The sequence below is a fragment of the Callorhinchus milii genome, unplaced genomic scaffold, assembly GCF_018977255.1.
Source record: "Callorhinchus milii isolate IMCB2004 unplaced genomic scaffold, IMCB_Cmil_1.0 Scaffold11, whole genome shotgun sequence".
Taxonomy (NCBI): domain Eukaryota; kingdom Metazoa; phylum Chordata; class Chondrichthyes; order Chimaeriformes; family Callorhinchidae; genus Callorhinchus; species Callorhinchus milii.
The window spans coordinates 18,300,464-18,318,442 of NW_024704752.1; the positions used below are offsets into that span (position 1 = coordinate 18,300,464).

The 17,979-nt window shown below is 40.0% G+C and overlaps 1 protein-coding gene across 1 annotated transcript in view; it reads right to left on the reverse strand.

The window, feature by feature from the left end:
• The window catches only part of zbbx (zinc finger, B-box domain containing), a 36,992-nt gene extending 20,789 nt beyond the window's left edge, over nt 1-16,203 (reverse strand). The window contains exons 1-10 of the mRNA XM_007889818.2: nt 16,111-16,203; nt 14,643-14,756; nt 12,868-12,964; nt 10,998-11,046; nt 10,802-10,905; nt 10,023-10,118; nt 3,650-3,808; nt 2,877-3,072; nt 1,821-1,935; nt 484-605 (exon numbers count right to left, since the gene is read on the reverse strand). Coding sequence (XP_007888009.1) covers nt 484-605; nt 1,821-1,935; nt 2,877-3,072; nt 3,650-3,808; nt 10,023-10,118; nt 10,802-10,905; nt 10,998-11,046; nt 12,868-12,964; nt 14,643-14,756; nt 16,111-16,178 — 1,120 coding nt within the window. The 5' untranslated portion in view covers nt 16,179-16,203. The remainder of the gene's footprint in view (nt 1-483; nt 606-1,820; nt 1,936-2,876; nt 3,073-3,649; nt 3,809-10,022; nt 10,119-10,801; nt 10,906-10,997; nt 11,047-12,867; nt 12,965-14,642; nt 14,757-16,110) is intronic.
• Between the last annotated feature and the right edge of the window lie 1,776 nt (nt 16,204-17,979).

The following is a 17,979-nucleotide window of genomic DNA, read 5'->3' on the forward strand; positions in this document are numbered from 1 at the left end:
ACGGTTACTTGCACAGTAATTCTACACAAGTGCTTCTAAAGACAGGAGTCCACAACTAAATAGCCCAATCCTGATAAATACCAACATCAATATCGCAAATTCAAATAGAATGAAATGTAACACAACTTCACTTTTGCTGCTGAATGCCAAATATTATCAAATATATTAAAACAAAAATGATGTTCATTAATAAACTGATTGGTCAATCTATTAATAATAATATAATAATAATAATCCCAGGGTATCAAGGGATATGGATCAAGGGTGGGTAATTGGACTTGACGTACAGATCAGCCATGGTCTTATAGAATGGTGGAACAAGCTCAGGAGGCTGGATGGCCTGCTCCTGTTTCTATATTTCTATGTTTGCAAGTACAGAGTGCTGATAATGACTGGCAATCTTGGTAATTTTGGAGTGTCCTTAGCTACTGAGCAGCTAGCAATTGGAGGAAGCAAGTTAGATTCCACAGGGGTTTGACAAACCTGTTAAAATAAGATCTTCGTCATCATCGCTGTACTCAATCTTGCCACCTGGAGATGAGCGAGTTGTGGAGGAAAGTGATGGTTGGCTATTCTTGTAGCGAGACAGTAGAGAATCTGGAGATCTAAGGACAAAATTGCATTCGCTTTTAAATAGAAAGTGACAGATGTTATCCCAAAATCTTCAAGATAATTGATCCTGTGAGGCACTGGAAATTCACAAAGTGCATGAAAATCCTTAAAAGGTTCAACAAGAAAAATTGATTTTTAAAAATAATAAATTCAAAAATTGAAAGCTGAGCACTTTCAACTTTAGTTATAATCCTTGCATTTGATATAGCGCCTTATCGCATCTTCGAGATGTCTCAAAGCGCTTCACAGAATGTTTTGTGAATTGACTATAAGAATATACATATTGTTTAAATAACTTTAAACAATGTTTCATAGATTTGTTCTGCTTATAAAAAAAAGTGCCGAAAGTTAATAATTGTGTTTTCCATTCACAAAACTTCACAAACACTAAAATTGAATGTAAAAAGGTGAATAGATCTGCAGTGCCCAAGCTACAATATTATTATACTCAAACATGATGTCCCTGTTTAAATTCCAGGCAGTTTCCTTGCAGAGATTCCTTTGTAAGCTTCACTGGTTACTTTCAAGTCAAGCAGGAAGAGAGAGATAGTGTGTGGTGTGTGTGAGAGACAGAGAGGGGGGGGGGGGGGAGAGGAGGTGAAAAGAAAATTAGTTATTTATAGTATTCCCTGAAAAGCTGACCCAGGAAATTACAATAATATCTATATAATAATAGTAAATGGATTTCAAAAGCAAAATTCCATAGAAATACATTTGGTAAATCTGATTAACAGATTGAGGTGAGGTATCTAATTCTAGGGATTGGAACATTTTCTTGGTTTTGATATGCATTGCCAGCACCAAGAAGTCACAAATCAGATAATAATAAAAGCCCTTGCATTTGATATAGCGCCTTATCACGTCTTCAAGACGCCTCAAAGTGCTTCACAGGATACACTGTAAAGTGAATTGACTGTATATTTTGTCGACAAAACACGGCAGCCAATTGCGAACAGCTGGATACAAGAAAAGGTAGACTTAATTTCAACCTCAGAGTACAGACTGGAATTGATTGAACATCACCAAAAATAAGATGACAATGGTGTACAGCCTTGTGGCAGTGGGTAAACAGGAGTGAGTAATAGAATCTCTGAGTCACAAACTAATTGGGTAACAGCCTCTCTCCCAAAAGCTCATTTCAAAAGGAGGAAAGTGAAAATAGAGCATCAAGAAAATCAGATAAACTAACGGCAGATACTTGCAATTACCTTCTGTGCTTCTTGAGCAACAGTTTGTCCAAGTAGCTCAAGCTATGTTCTTTAAAGTGAATCTCAATTGTTTTTTTCACACGGTCGTCCTGAAGTTCTGACATTTCTGTGGCAACTGAAAAGAATTGTGGACGAAGCGGTTTATTTTTCTGTTTCACGGCCAAATCACACAATTTGACCTGAAGTGACACAAAGTCATAATTAGATCAGGTTTTATATCACTGCAAATTTACCAATGGAATATCATACTTGTATTCATCCAATTGGGTGTTTTCTAACTTTTTTTAAAAAAAACTAATGTAATATATTCTGTAATGCTGTACACTGTCCAACACCTTGGGACGTCCTCCCGAAGTGAAAGGCGCTATACAAATATAATCTTGTTGTTGGTGTTGTAGTAAAAAGAAATAAAGTAGAGGGCAGCACACAGAACTTATTAAGAAGCAGCTTGATGTTGTTATGGGATGGCAGTAGAGTTGCTATTCTGGAAAGATAAGATCAAATGGTCCGAAGAGCCACCTTCCATCCAAACCGCTTATGAAATGAGAATTCTAACAGCATGGGAGCAGGCCATTTCAGACTCTGAACAGAGTAGGAGGTCTCAGAAGCCAAGGAGCGAGAATGCGAAACTACATTAAGAGAAGAAAGAATTGCAGAAGCATTTAACAGATGGTGGAAAGGGGAAAGGATTGGCCTGTTCTGTTGCAATTCATTTTTATGATTTGAATAGAATAGCTAAGCTTTCACCTCCTTCCTTAGTATATGGTTAAATATGACCTTCTCTAATAACAAAGATTACCTCAATTTCCAATCAAGTTTCATACAAAGCATGGCGGAAAAACCTTGTCTGTTGTTACTAATAAAAGAATCTTTGAATGATTACTTTGGTATCTCTACTATTTCTGCTTATTACATTTAATATCATAATATTGATCACGTTTATGTACTCCTTTGGGTTACTAAGATTTCTTAAGTAAACTGTAAAAGCTAAGTTGCTAAATTATATTCAAGAGGTATTCTCCTATACCATTTTAAAGCTGTTAAGAGGATTCCTACCTGAATATGTTTCAATGGGCTTTGGTTCTTCATCAGGTCTTCCCTGTCTCCATTCGTTTAATACCTCTTGAAAAGATTCTGATGACTGTTCCTCATCAAAGCAACCATTTAATAATAACCCACAATCTGCATTATCTGTGTCGGTGCTTTGCCCACATTTGACAGGTGCATCAGCCTCATTTTCCAGGATAACAGTCTGCAACACGCAGAAAAGTATAAGATGTATTTGAACTACAAATATCAGACAATTAACTGGTTTTGAAAATCCACAATGTGCCAAACCTAAGCTTGTTATTCATTCAGCAACAGATCACTCCCCATTAAAGTAAATACTCTCAACTCAGAACCAGATAAATAAACAGTGATAGCTTTGTAGTAGTAAGGGGTAGTAAGTATAGTGTAGTGAGTGAGATATGCACGTCCATTACATTCTGTTTTATTGCAGATTTCCCACATTTGCGATTTTCTATTTTGCTTTCTATTCTCTACGGTTAAGTTCCACATCATGACCGGCCTTTATCAACTGACCCATCAGGGGAGTCATTGCACTTTTAACTGGTCACCTTCAAATTCCTGAAGTGTATCAAACCCTTAATGCACTGATCAGACATTACACAAGCTGGTGCTTTTTATATTGCAGAAGGCCATCAAGTATTTGTTCATGTGGTCTTTCCACGACACACTGCATTATTATAAAATTAATTCAAAAATCTGGAAAACTCTGTAGAAACAATAAAATGCACTCACCAAAGGTGCAAGCAGTACCTTCTTACCTCAGCATTTCTTTTTGTGACCATCTGAGATGGAGACTTGTTTCCTGGCAGTCGCTTCTTAACAACTTGCACATTTTTCACAGCTGAGCCGTCAGAATCAATTTGTTTTTTAAATTGGTTGACAAAATCTGACGGCATGTCTGCTGTTCGCTCCTCGGGCTGTCAATGGTAAAATTGGATGTGATCATTGAAGAGGTCGCAGCCTTAGATTTATTTATAAATCCCTTCCACTTTTAAAGGCACTGTTTATACTATTTTAAAAAAATGCGTCTTTCTCTACAACAAAATGCATTTTATTCTTGAATGCCCAACACATCTCTGTAAAGAGAACTGTTTAAAGAAATCTCTGAATCTCACTTTTCTTCTATCCTTCTCTCTCCTAATCGCTCCGTCTTGCCCCCTCCTGCCCCGTTTTTAGATCACAACTGAACACCTTCATTTCTGTCAAGTACAGCAGTAAAAGTCCACAAAGATAAGTGCATATTATTGAAAAGTAAATGAAGAAGTGTTGTTGAAAAAAAGGCTGACAAGAGGATAAGCGTTTGGTATCAAACTAGCTGATGGAGGCAAAAACACACTGGGGTTATTTAAAATACAATTAGAAGCTATGACGAGAGAGTTAATGGACTAGAGAAACATGCTTCAGTGGACAAACAACCTTTTTCCATCCTTTTATGAATATTGTAATCAGTGAATAAGAAAACCTTACAATTTACTCCACTATGTAATAGAATAATGGACTGTCATACATATGATGAAGGACTGTAATGAGGACATAAATCATGGGGATTCCCATGATTTACAGACTCATCAGAAGCACAAGATTGTTGTAACCTAAATCATATTGAACAATATATAATCAACTTATTTCAATTAGTAAATGATCCCACTCAAGTTTATAATAATAATTGCATTTGATAGATTGCCCCATTGAATCTAAACATCCCAAAGTGTTTTACTGTTTTCTGTAAAGCATAGGGGGCTGTGCATTAGTATGCAAACATGGCAGACAATTTTCACTCAGCAATGTCCCACAAGCAGTCAATGAATGAATACCCTATTTTAATCTGGGGGACTGTCACACAGGACAGTGGGAGAAACTATTTCTGTTTTTGAATAGTGCCATGGGATCTTTAACCTCTACCTAAACAGGCATACGGTGATCTCGGGTTAATGTCTCACCGAAAGGATGGTACCTCTGACAATGCAGCCCTCCCCCAGCATAGCACTGTCTGCATTAAGTGTCATCTTAGACATTCATCTTAAAAAAAATCCCAAAGTGAAGCTTGTACCAACAACCTTCTGACTCGGGCAAGAGTGCTAACCAAAACTGAGCCAGATGACATCAATGTGCTTGTTCTATCTGTTGCACTTGCTTTCCTGATATTCCTGCCAATTGTCACATTGAATGCCAGTTAATTTACTGGAAAACACAGGAGAGGAAACATTATCCTAAAACATTCTTGTCTTTTTTGTCAGACACATGTTTGACAGATGCATCCATCATGGTAATGCTCAGGAGTGTCCAAACCAGACAGAGTTCCACACGTGTGTGCCACCTACACGTGGGAATTTCCATGTGGCTCGAAAAGGAATACACACTCTCCGTGTGGAGGGATCCATCCTGCTCACCTAATCTCAGAGAGTACTTGGTGCAAGTGGGAAGGGTCAGCTTTAGGCATTCTAAAATGGAAACAATATTCTGTATCATTGAGTACCCTTTATTTCTGCACTTACTTAATTGGTGATTAATCAAAATGAATTACTTTTTTGGGCTTCTGCATTTTTAAGCTTCCTGCGTATCATTATAAAATGTGGTGAATAGAGATCATGATAAAAAGAGTAATGTTGATCACTAAAAATGAAAAGGTTGTTGGTTTCATATGGCTGCAGTAATATTCATCTTGAGAAAAGTATCCAGAAAGGTTGAATTTAAAATAACCCACGCTAACAACCAAAGACTTCAATTATATGCTGTTCAGGAACATCAATTTATTTTGTGTGTCGAGTTGTAACAAAGGCACAAAACCAGTCTATAGGTTTGAATTCTTCACCAGAATGCAATAAAATAAGGCAATCCAACTCAAAAAGATACTCTTGATAGATTTTCTATTTTTGAAAAACTTTTTGAAAATTTGATTTCTTCAAACAATTTAAAATCTCTTTTGAATCCTACACGGCAATTTTGAATGAACAAATAATGAGAGGGACTGAGATTTGTAACATCACCCACATCATTTGTGCTATTGAATAGAAACACTGTTAATACAAAATTTAATGCAAGTTTAAATGTTGGCATTTTTCTAAATTGTATGCACACACTGTGTGGCGTTCAATAATAGGAAAGATCAGCTTGAAATTTCAAAATTAGAATTCGATTCGCAATAGGTTTATCACGTGGAACGCACAAGAATGCACATTGCTTCAAATTCTAAAAGAATATATATTTTTAAAAATCCTATTACAAGTTATGAGTTGTGGAACTGAGAGCAGTTCACGTCAATCGCTCAGGATGTATTCCAATTTATATTCCGACCTAGAAGTGTTAACAGTCAAGTTACTTCAATATGTTACCACACTCACCACAGCTAATCCAGTGGTGACACAGAGCTCCAGGACATCTATCCAACCTGCACAGTTCCTGTCTTTCAACCCAGGATCCCAACAGCTTTCTACTTGTCTCAGCAACATAGACCATGATGTGTATTGAGCAAATCTGTACAGATGCTCATTGGTAATTACCATAACCCAACATGAAAATAAACGAAAAATCCATATGCATAACATTGCCCCTGTGCCCCCAAAACATTTAGTGTTACCAGAGTACTATCAATCAACATCAAAATCAAAGACCTGCTGAGGAATCTGTACATCTGGGTTACAGTATTCCCTTTTTAAAAAATACCTCTGCATAATTTTCTAACCCCATAGTATCCAAAACTTAATTATCTATGTATGCATTCTATAAATTAGCAATGAATCCATTCTTGAGATCAATCCTATATATTCATTACAAATAATTATTTCATAATAATCCCTCAAGAAAAAAAACAATAATAACTTGGTCACTTCAATCCACGACTGTTTGTGAGGACTGCTATGACCAATTGGCAGCTCTGTTTCGCCCACAAATATACAGTGAATTACAGTATATTCTGTGAAGCGCTTTAAGATGTCTAGAAAACGTGAAAAGCGCTATATCAAATACAAGGATTATTATTATAATCTATTAAACCTGATCCTACAAAATCCACATAATTTGCCGATATGTTTTTAGAAGCAGTCAATTGCAAGAAGACATTACCAATAAATTCCCAATGTTCTGCACTGTATTTTTGCTCATGCTGTAATTTGCCTACTCTGTGCCCAAATCTAGGAGGGCAAATGTTTTCGGTTAAGTATTCAATGAATGCCTTCCTGTTTTTCATCTTCACATTCATACACATTCCATTCAACAAGTACGTGGGGTATGATGAGGAAGCACTATTTTAACAAAATATTAATTTGTCTCTTTGAGTATAAAAGCAGTGCTACTTTATGACTTTTAGCAACTACCTATTTTGCCGAAAGGTTTTCTTGAGTTACTTAATATAGAGAGTAGTTTTTAATGATTTGTTTTTAAAAAAAGCACCTCAGTCAAGTACTAGCTACATACTTCAAACACACTTGAAATCCTATTGTTATTTTTTAAGCTGCACTCCCATTCCCTGGAGCTTGATTTGTATTAAATATTCAACAATGTCCTTTCAATCGTAAAAGATCCATATGCATAACATAAAAGATCTTTTTCAAAATGATAGTGAATTCATTAATACCACTTGACAAGAGCCACAAGTGCTAACATGATGAATACCGCTGTGCTTAACACTTCAATTTTAACACTTGAAGAAATCACTGGGGCATTCCTCTTTATATCAAAGGTACAATATGACGTGCAAGTTGAGAATACTTTAAGTCTCAACATGCTTCAAATTGTCGGACTATTTAAAAGAATTTTTTTCTTGTCCCAATTTTTTTTTCCTTTTAAGCAAAAGTTACTGAAAGCCCTGTACTTTAAAATAATATTTGGGTAAAAAGGTAAGACGTTGTATCTATACAAGTTCAAGCCTTTCTTACTAGCCTGCTCTCTGCCAGGACTATTCACAAGATAAGCCATTTAGAACATTTAAACTTAAATACATACACAAAAGGTTTTCACATACAAGGCGAATCATACAAAAATTCAGGAGCAATTTGAACAGCATATGAATAAAACAAAATGCAAGAAAGCAATGAATAAAAAACAAACTTTCTATTAGAAAGCATTTAGTGTTTGGATTTTGAGAGCAGAATGGAATCCTTTGTTTGGAGGGATGATGGGTCAATGGTTCAAACTTCTACTTCAGAAAAATAAATACTGTTTCACAACATTTCACAAGCTTTGAAACACTCAAAATGTTTTAATACCAAATTCAAAATGCTTCATCTTGTATTTTATAACGGTATAATACATCATAGATTACAATGCAATGAACTCCAAAGTTGTTATTTAACAGTTTGATGGTTTGCTTATCACTCAGAGACTAAACTGCTTTATGAACACGAGCATGGACTTTGCTTAAATCTTACTGCCAATCAAAACATCCGTCTTTATATTGCTTTTTCAAAAAATATATGAATTTTCTTATTAATAGGCAACGTGACAATCAAATAATTATATTGTTCTGGCAATGGCAGCGGAAGGTATTTGCAATCATGCAAGTAGTACCATAAGCATAGGTTTTGGGGTGTGGTCACTCGGGTAACAACCTGTCGTCTTGCGTATAAACATTTAACGAATCAACAGCATGATTATGTTAGTTGCCTGACATGCCACTATTAGGAAGGAACCATAAACATATAAATTGTTAAAGTTAATGATCCACATTTATATTTCCTTTTCCCTTCCCACAGATCATTATTACAATTATAAAGCAGAAGGGCTGATGACAACCGTTTCTGCATAATATAGAGACAATATTAGATTCTCACACAGAGGACAAGGTTGAGTCTCCCAGTACTACCCAATGTTTTGCTTCCATTGATGACCATTCCCAATGGATAATGCTTTGAAAGCCTGATTTTCTGAAGTGAATATGAAAGGCAGGGCACTGTCATGATTCATAACAGAATCATTGGTGATTCTTTAGTCAAAATTTTCTGCTGTACATTATCAGGATCACAGATTACCCAAGTGATAGATACTTGCTCTTGCTTTGAGACTACTGTGTGTGGGCTTTTGCAACGTGAACGGAGCTAAAAGGAAACAGTGGTGTCAGGGGAGAAAAATTCAGCTGACAACAGCGCAGCATTCCTGAAGCTCAACACATAAAAACTGTCCAAGCCACTCAAATCTTCTGAGAGAGGCAACCAACCAACCACATATAAACCTCCATAAACATAAAGCACTGTGAAATATCTGCCTGACCCCAGCCCCAAAGTAATAAAATAAAGTGACAGATTATTATTGCAGCCTCGGAAGCCACATTTACAACTATGACCAGTTCCATTTCATAAGTGACCTACTCCTAGTGCCAGCAATATGTGAATCATCTCAGTATATCATTATTACCTCCGCTGTACTTACTATCCAAATTATTTTTAAATTGGGCAATTGACAATGTTTTAACTTTTTTTGGGTGGGGGGGAATCTAATCTATGTCTCCTCTTTTCGATATGATTCAGTATTTTATCTGCAAAGTGTTCACTTCACAATATATTCTGTAAAATATACTGTAAATATATTTTATGAACCGCATTGAGATGTATTAAAATTCAGTATAAACTCTTAACTTACAATGGGAAGAATTGCAACTGATTACTTTACCTCTCAGGGATTTTATTTTTCATTGAACACTTCTACTGATGATTAGTTATCAATTTCCTGCCCCACTTACCTTCCTTTGTCCTGCTTTTTCTCTTTATTCTCCCCACCCGCCCCCTCCCCACTTTTCAAGGCACATCAAGATGTTTGACCACACTTTCGGTCCTCTTTTCCCCTCCTCTCCCCACCGGCTCCCAGCCCCAGCTTGGATGCCCAGCCAGCGGTGTCAAGCACCACTTTGGTATCAGGTATCAGTGAAAGGCATTGTGTAAGTGTTACGTTACGTTTCTGGAAGGGTAACACAAAAATATTGCTTGCTTATGCGGCCCGCAGACATTTCTCAAATCCAGCATCCGGCCCTCAGCAGTTGGAAACCCCCCTGATTTAGGCAGTAGCTCTTAGAAATGGTGCATAGCTTACAATTTAAAAGCATTGTTAAGATTCAAGTTATCCAGGAAACAAAACTCAATTTAAATGACCACAATAAAATACGCAACACCATATAACGTCAAACAAAGTAGTTGTCTGTACCTTGAAAGGCATGTATCTGTGAAGCTTCAGTGCCCCCTTTTGATGGAATTTAGCAAAGCAGCTGGAGCAATAATCCTCCCCACACTCGACACAAACCTTAGGGGAGTAAATATCACAACCCACGTTTTAAAATGAGACAAATTCAAATGTCCGTAGATGTCAAAAATAAGCAACTCACTTCAAACTTTGCAATTAGTATTCAAATGGGTTTGCAGTATCATTGCATCGGTAATTATTAGCTTTAAAGGAAATGACAGAAAACATCCAATTTGCTAAAGGTAAAACCACAGGTCATTGGAAAATAAATGGGTCTAGGACACCATTTATATGTAAATTTCATTTTTAAAAAATGAAGAAAAATACAAATATCAAGTATTTAATTGGACAAGAATATAAAGGGGGACGGATATAAGCTATTATCATCAGCTTCTAGAAGGATATTATTCAGAATAAAGACATGTTTTTTTCTGCAAGGTCTAACAAAAAACGCTGAATGTCTGGCATCTTTAATTGCTTGATAACTACACGTGATTATAACTGTAGAAACGTTAAGAAATCATGTCTTAAAATTTGCTGACTAAGAATTAGACTATCTAATCTGATCAGTTTTCAACAACAATAACAACAACTTGCAGTTAGATATCACCCCTCATGCAGGGTAACGTCCCAGAGCGCTTGATAGTGGCGAAGTATTACTATTACTGTAATTTGCTGACCATTCTGATCGAATGGTTTAACCTGCAGGCTATTCTCAGTATTATATTTATTTATTTGCTTACCATTGCAGGACGTCTTGTCTCGCACTGTCCACAGGTTTTCCCTTTGTTGTTTGGCTTTTCAGTTGCATAAACTGGTATACTGGTAACTACCCGTTTCGGACGCTCTGCAATAAGCAGCATCCCGTGGTAAGTGACCAGTTCACATACTGCATTTATAATCTGAGTACACCCAATCAACCAGAAGCAGTGGACATACCTTCAGCCGTGTCCTTCAACATCCTTATCTTTGTCTTTCCAGGAGTTATCTAAAACAGTAAAAAAACAAAACCATTGGAAAATTATTGGAAAATTTTGAAAACCAATGACACTGCAGAAGAGCAACAAATAATGCAAGAGAAAAAAAAATTCTTGCGCAGTTAATTATATTTCCATGCAACTATTATTTTCAATATAGGAGGCCCAGAATTTGACCCTAACCAGGTTCCATCACGAGACTATGAAGGTATTTCTAATACTTGGATAATTTCCTTGTCCTGAAACACTGGAAAGGGCTGCGACGACCACGACCAGATCCAAGTTGCAAAAGCCTTGAAAGAATTGGTACCTAGTAGCTTTTGCCATTAGTCTCAGTTTACACCACCGGAATCCTATACAGTGCAGGATCTCCAGTGAATGGTATTAGAATGCCTTTTAATAAAAGACAGCAATGCCCAGAGATGCTTTTGCAATAAGCATCCATTAAAGGAGAGCTTCTGAAAAGGTTAAAATTGGTACGTTCCTTTGATGGGTGAAAAATCTCAGGCTTTCTCTTACTCAATGCTTGTTAGGCTGCAGACTTTGCTATGTCCTAAGAGAAGGCTGAAACAAGTCAATCGCTTAGATTAATAGTCCTGCAGCTCAGTGGTTAGAGCACTCGCTTTGCAAGTGAGACACCTGCGTTCATTTCCAGGCAGGGCGAAACTTTGGGCAAGTTTCCTTACTCCACACACCTAATAATAGTCCCTCAAAAAAAATAATAAATTGGTCACTTTCAATCTACGACTGTTTGTGGGACATTGCTGTGCGCAATTGGCTGCCGCATTTCGCCCACAAATATACAGTCAATTCACTTTACAGTATATTCTGTGAAGCGCTTTGAGACGTCGAGAAGATATGAAAAGCACTATATCAAATGCAAGGATTATTATTATTAAAACAGGCATATCACAGGAAAGCTGCCGCCACTGAGAAACACTCTGGATGTTAAAGTAAAGCTGGATGATAGCCCTGAACATTTTACCTGAAGTACATTCACAGTCTTGTGCTTATGAGAAAATACACATCCTTAAGATTAACAGCTGTCAATCATAGAGATTTATGCAATAGGCTGTAATATTATTATTATTTGACCCCCTCCCCACCCCACCTCACGAGCTTGGTGATGCTTGGTAACTAACTAGCCCTTTGGAAACAAAACATCATCAGGACCACAATTTAGCTTGTGAGGCTGAGAGGATGCACCAACAAAAACCAATGGCAAGATCTCGATACGAATACTCCCAAATCGACTGGGGGGGTGAGGTGGGGGGAGGTGGGGGGAGGGAAATGGGACTTTAATGTATGTACTTTAAAGTACATTCTAATAAAAAAGGCAATTTCATTTTTGTCAAATGAAGCACTGATGCTTCACACGTTAAAGTAATACATCATTATTCACGTGTGTTACACAAATTACATTCAGTGGCAGTGGGTTCAGTATAAATGGGGGCCTCGGCAATGCAAATCACAATCAAGCACCACTTCCCAGTTTAGTTCTCAGCAATGAAGTTGAGCTGATGAGAAACCCTGCAGATGATTCTGCCAGCAATGTCAGAGACTCTTTTATTCTAGCCATGACAGCCATAAATCCATCGTACTAATCCTTGAGAATAACGGCTCTTTCATACTCAATAAATAACTACTATAAATCAGTGTTCTAACCTCAACTCCTCTAACCCCATCAAATTACTGTTACAAAAAGCAGATCATTCATAGAATTAATAGTTGCAACTTTCCTGTGTACGAATGATAAGAAAAATACTCCCCTTGGCTAAGTAGCCATTCTTAAATTGATTTTACTTTCCTTTATTCAGAAGTCTCTCCCTTACCTTCTGACTAACATGTTCATTGTTTCTCAGCACCACCTGCGGATGATTCATTAAGCTCCCCGCTTGACCAGATTTCCAGTGCTGTCCTCCTGATCGCCTACAGTAACCAAACGTAAACAGAAGAAAACAGTGTACTATAAAGTCCACTAGTTCAATGCCCAAAAGAGTCGAGGCAAAATAATGCAATGAACAAACATACAAAAAAAACACCTTCTTAGCTCCCAAGTCCAGTTACTTATCACTTTTCAGGTAGAGAAGGTAATGAGACTAGATTTTCACACTCTAAATATGGAAAACAGTGCCGTAGCCAGCGACTGAGGAAAAATAGCAGCTACCCTTTATTGTACAAAGGGGCCTGGTTCATTCAGACTTTTTATGATCACGACAATCGGGTCTAAAACGTGACATTTGCAAACTAGAAGACATGATTGCACCCATATTTTTGCTTTGTCAATGAAAAAAAGGCTTTAAAAGATCAAGAAAAAGTTTGAAAGCAAAATGCCAGCTGCAAACTACTCGCATTCAAGATCACAAGATTATTTATTGAATTTGTTGACAAATCATGTATTTCAGATCGCAAACAGAAGTCACAATCACTGAATTCCAGTTAGACCTCATTGATTCAGAATCACTCAAAGGCAGTGTCATTATTAAGCTTGTACAAATGAAAATTACAGACAGGCTCATTTTATGCGTAATGTTCATGCAATACCCTTGCTTGGTCTTTCAACAAATCCATGATAGTTTATGTATAATTGCTATCTGTTTTTTCTAAATTGCCTGATGTTATATCAATCCCACAGTTCAGTTCTCTCCCTATATCCCTTAACACTTTTACTGCTCAGGTCCTTGTCTAAAAAAAACGATAATTTGGTCATTCAATCCACGACTGTTTGTGGGACGCTGCTGTGCGCAATTGGTTGCCATGTTTCGCCCACAAAATATACAGTCAATTCACTTTACAGTATATTCTGTCAAGAACTTTGAGTCGTCTCAAAGACGTGATAAGGAGCTATATCAAATGCAAGGATTATTATCATATTATATTATTAATTCCCATATGATTCTATTCATCCAGCTTCAAAAGTCACTTGGAGTAAAGAATTCTAACCATTTATACCCTGCTCATGTGAAGATCAACATTTTCAGTAAACTCCTCCACCAGACATTATACTGCATTAAAGCACCACACAAGATTGGCAGAAAAACACATTTTGTTGAATAATCCAATTATCCCCTACAGTAGTTCCAGCTCAGTCCAATCCTTGCTCTGCTCCCACTCCTTTGAACACCACTCTGCTTCCGAAGGGGTCTAGCAGGTACTCTGGAGTCGGTATTGGAGAGTTCCAAAATTTAAATTCCGCATACTTGTTTCGTAATAATAATAATCCTTGCATTTGATATAGCGCCTTATCACCCTTTTGAGGCGTCTCAAAGCTCTTCATAGAATATACTGTAAAGTGAACTGACTGTATATTTTGTGGGCGAAACACAGCAGCCAAAGCGTAGTTCTAAAGTCAGGGCCTTCAGCTAACTGGAACTAACTAAAGCAATGCACCTTTCTGTAATTGGATTAGAAGCAATCCATCAAAGTACCAAAACATTAATCGTGGCTGGCTTTACCTTGCCGGAAAACTAGAGGACTCTGTGAGCAGGAAAACAAAAAGGTGAGTGGATTTAGGTACACTATAGAATCTAGCTATTCTTGCTGGAGTTGTGATTGTTTGTTCCAATGTTGTATGCCTGATACTATTGCGCGTGTTATTGTCACTTACTCTCTTTCTTTCTTTTCTCTGCTCATGACCTGTCGAAGCTGCTGCAATCTCTCTTCCATCACACCACTGTCAAGCTCTAGCTGCACAGTTTCCAATTTGAGCTCCCGAAGATTTCTAAAGCCAGTTCATTGAAGACAACAACGTATATGTTAAGAAAAATACTGGGAAACCCAAACAATTCTACAATGTAAAGTTACATTGAAACAAATCCAGGAATCATTTTACCTTCCTGAGCAACATACTAGGTCCCAGACACTGTCTTATTCCTACAGTGGTAAGTTGTAAACTATCTTACAGGCTCACAGAAATGACTAGAGCTGAAATTAATGCCACCTCTGTAGCGCCCACTAACCATTACAGTTCACTGAGCAACTCTAGAGTTCACTAACGTGTTTGCTTACTGCCTCCTGAGGCAAAACACTGAGCAGTGCCTTTCAACAACAACAAATTACATTTGTGCAGGGGCCTTTCACCCGAGGAGGACATCCCAAGGCACCAATTCTCTCGTATTTTCCGGTTGTTGGCTGGTGAACTCTCAGGCTGTGCGTTCAGACCAGCGTTGTTGCTTTCGTGTCACGTGACTGTACGAATGCACCTTCCTCACACGAACAACATGAGCAGTCGAACAACAGGCTCGCAACTGCCGATGAGCGTGTCCGTCTGCGGAGAGCAGAAGAGCTGTTGTCTTTTCCTAAGGTGGGGGGGGTTTGCAGTACACCAATAGAAATGTGATGCCAAGAGTTACTAATTAACTCACTTGAGGCTCGTAGTCTTTCTAGATTTCCATGACAGGGCTGACGGGATCAAAACACTGCACAAAATTGGTTTTTCAGTCCATGGAATACATAACCATTTCAAAGTGGATTTGGTTGAGTGTTGCCTCAGTAATTATTTTTAATCAGGCTGAGAAATCTACCACTCTTCTCATTCACACGGAGATGAAACCATGGCCAGATATCCACAGAACACCAAAAAGCTCCAGGTCCCAAACTCCGAGGAACCTAAATTGAAAATCAATGGGTAAATTTGATCGAACGCCAGAAAAATAGCCATAAAAGCTGCCAGATTGTCCTGAAAAGAATCCAACTGATTCACGCACGTCTTTCAAAGCAGGGAAATCTGCCATCCTTCGCTGGTCGAGCCATCATATGACAATTACGCCGCACTACACGGTTGACTCTTAACATGCCCTCTGAAATAGGAAATAGGCCAGCCGCTCAATTGGCAAAAATAATAAAAAATCCTTAAACCATTAGTAATTCGCCCACAAATATGCGGTCAATTCACGTTACAGCATATTCTGTGAAGCGCTTTGAGACGTCGAGAAGACGTGATAAGGCGCTGTATCAAACGCCAGGATTATTATTATTAATTATTATTATTATTATTATTATAATTCGACGCAGGGGAAGAACTCTGTTCTGCCTCCCGAGCGAATACGTTGACAGAAGAAAAAAATGCCTCTTGCCTTGCTTTCAACTTAACGGAGCTGCCAGACTTGTTGCCTGGAATGACAACAAAATCGTTGGGGTTCATGGGTGAAGAGACCGGGACCCGACTCGAGGTCAACCACGGACACAACACTTGTCAAATCCAACGGTTTTGCCGAGATCTGCGACGACAAAAACTGCGTTATTTAACAGTACAAAAAGTGACACAACACAAGTCGTTCCACAGCCACTCAAACACCACCAACAACAACAACTACTACCACTTGGATGTATATAGCGCCCTCCACGCCGGACTGCGTCTCAGAGCGCTTCACGGATCAGTAACGGATGCCCGGGCCGAGCCGGGGGGGGGAGTGGAGGGGGGGGGGAGTGGGTGGGTGGGGGAGTGGAGGGGGGAGGGAGGAGGTGACCGAAGGTGCAGTCGAGGAGAAAGAAAGGAAAAACGAAAACAATTGTGGCACAAACACAACTGGTTTGCAGCGCATCCAGACAGAGGGTAGAGACACACATACCCCCCCATACACATACCCCCCCACACACATACCCCCCCACACACATACCCCCCCCACACACATACCCCCCCACACACACACCCACACACATACCCCCCCACACACATACCCCCCACACACATACCCCCCCACACACATACCCCCCCACACACACATACCCCCCCACACACACATACCCCCCACACACATACCCCCCCACACACATACCCCCCCACACACATACCCCCACACACATACCCCCCCACACACACATACCCCCCCCACACACACACACACACACATACCCACACACATACCCCCCCACACACACATACCCACACACACACATACCCACACACACATACCCCCCACACACATACCCCCCCACACACACACATACCCCCCCACACATACCCCCCACACACATACCCCCCCCACACATACCCCCCCACACACATACCCCCCACACACATACCCCCCCACACACATACCCCCCACACACATACCCCCCCACACACATACCCCCCCACACACATACCCCCCCACACACATACCCCCCCACACACATACCCCCCCCACACACATACCCCCCCACACACCCACACACACATACCCCCACACACATACCCCCCCACACACCCACACACACATACCCCCACACACATACCCCCACACACATACCCCCCCACACACACAGATACCCCCACACACACATACCCCCCCTCCCCCCGTGTACCCTGAGGCGGTGTCGGGGCCACAATCCGCACAAACCGCTTTGTGCCGCCGACGCCGTTCGCGTTACCATAGAGACCGGAGCCTCGCGAGACCTGAGCCCCGTCCCCGCCCCCCCCGCCGCGGCTGTCAATCATCTCCGTCCCCGCCCCCTCCCCGGGACCCGCCAATCACTGCTCTCCCTCCAGCCACACCCTCCAGCCACACCTGTCAATCACACCTGTCAATCACACCCTCCAGCCACACCTGTCAATCACACCCTCCAGCCACACCTGTCAATCACTCCCTCCAGCCACACCTGTCAATCATTCCCTCCAGCCACACCCTCCAGCCACACCTGTCAATCACACCCTCCAGCCACACCCTCCAGCCACACCTGTCAATCACACCCTACAGCCACACCCTCCAGCCACACCTGTCAATCACACCCTCCAGCCACACCTGTCAATCACACCCTCCAGCCACACCCTCCAGCCACACCTGTCAATCACTCCCTCCAGCCACAGCCTCCAGCCACACCCTCCAGCCACACCTGTCAATCACTCCCTCCAGCCACACCTGTCAATCACTCCCTCCAGCCACACCTGTCAATCATCTCCCTCCAGCCACACCCTCCAGCCACACCTGTCAATCACACCCTCCAGCCACACCCTCCAGCCACAC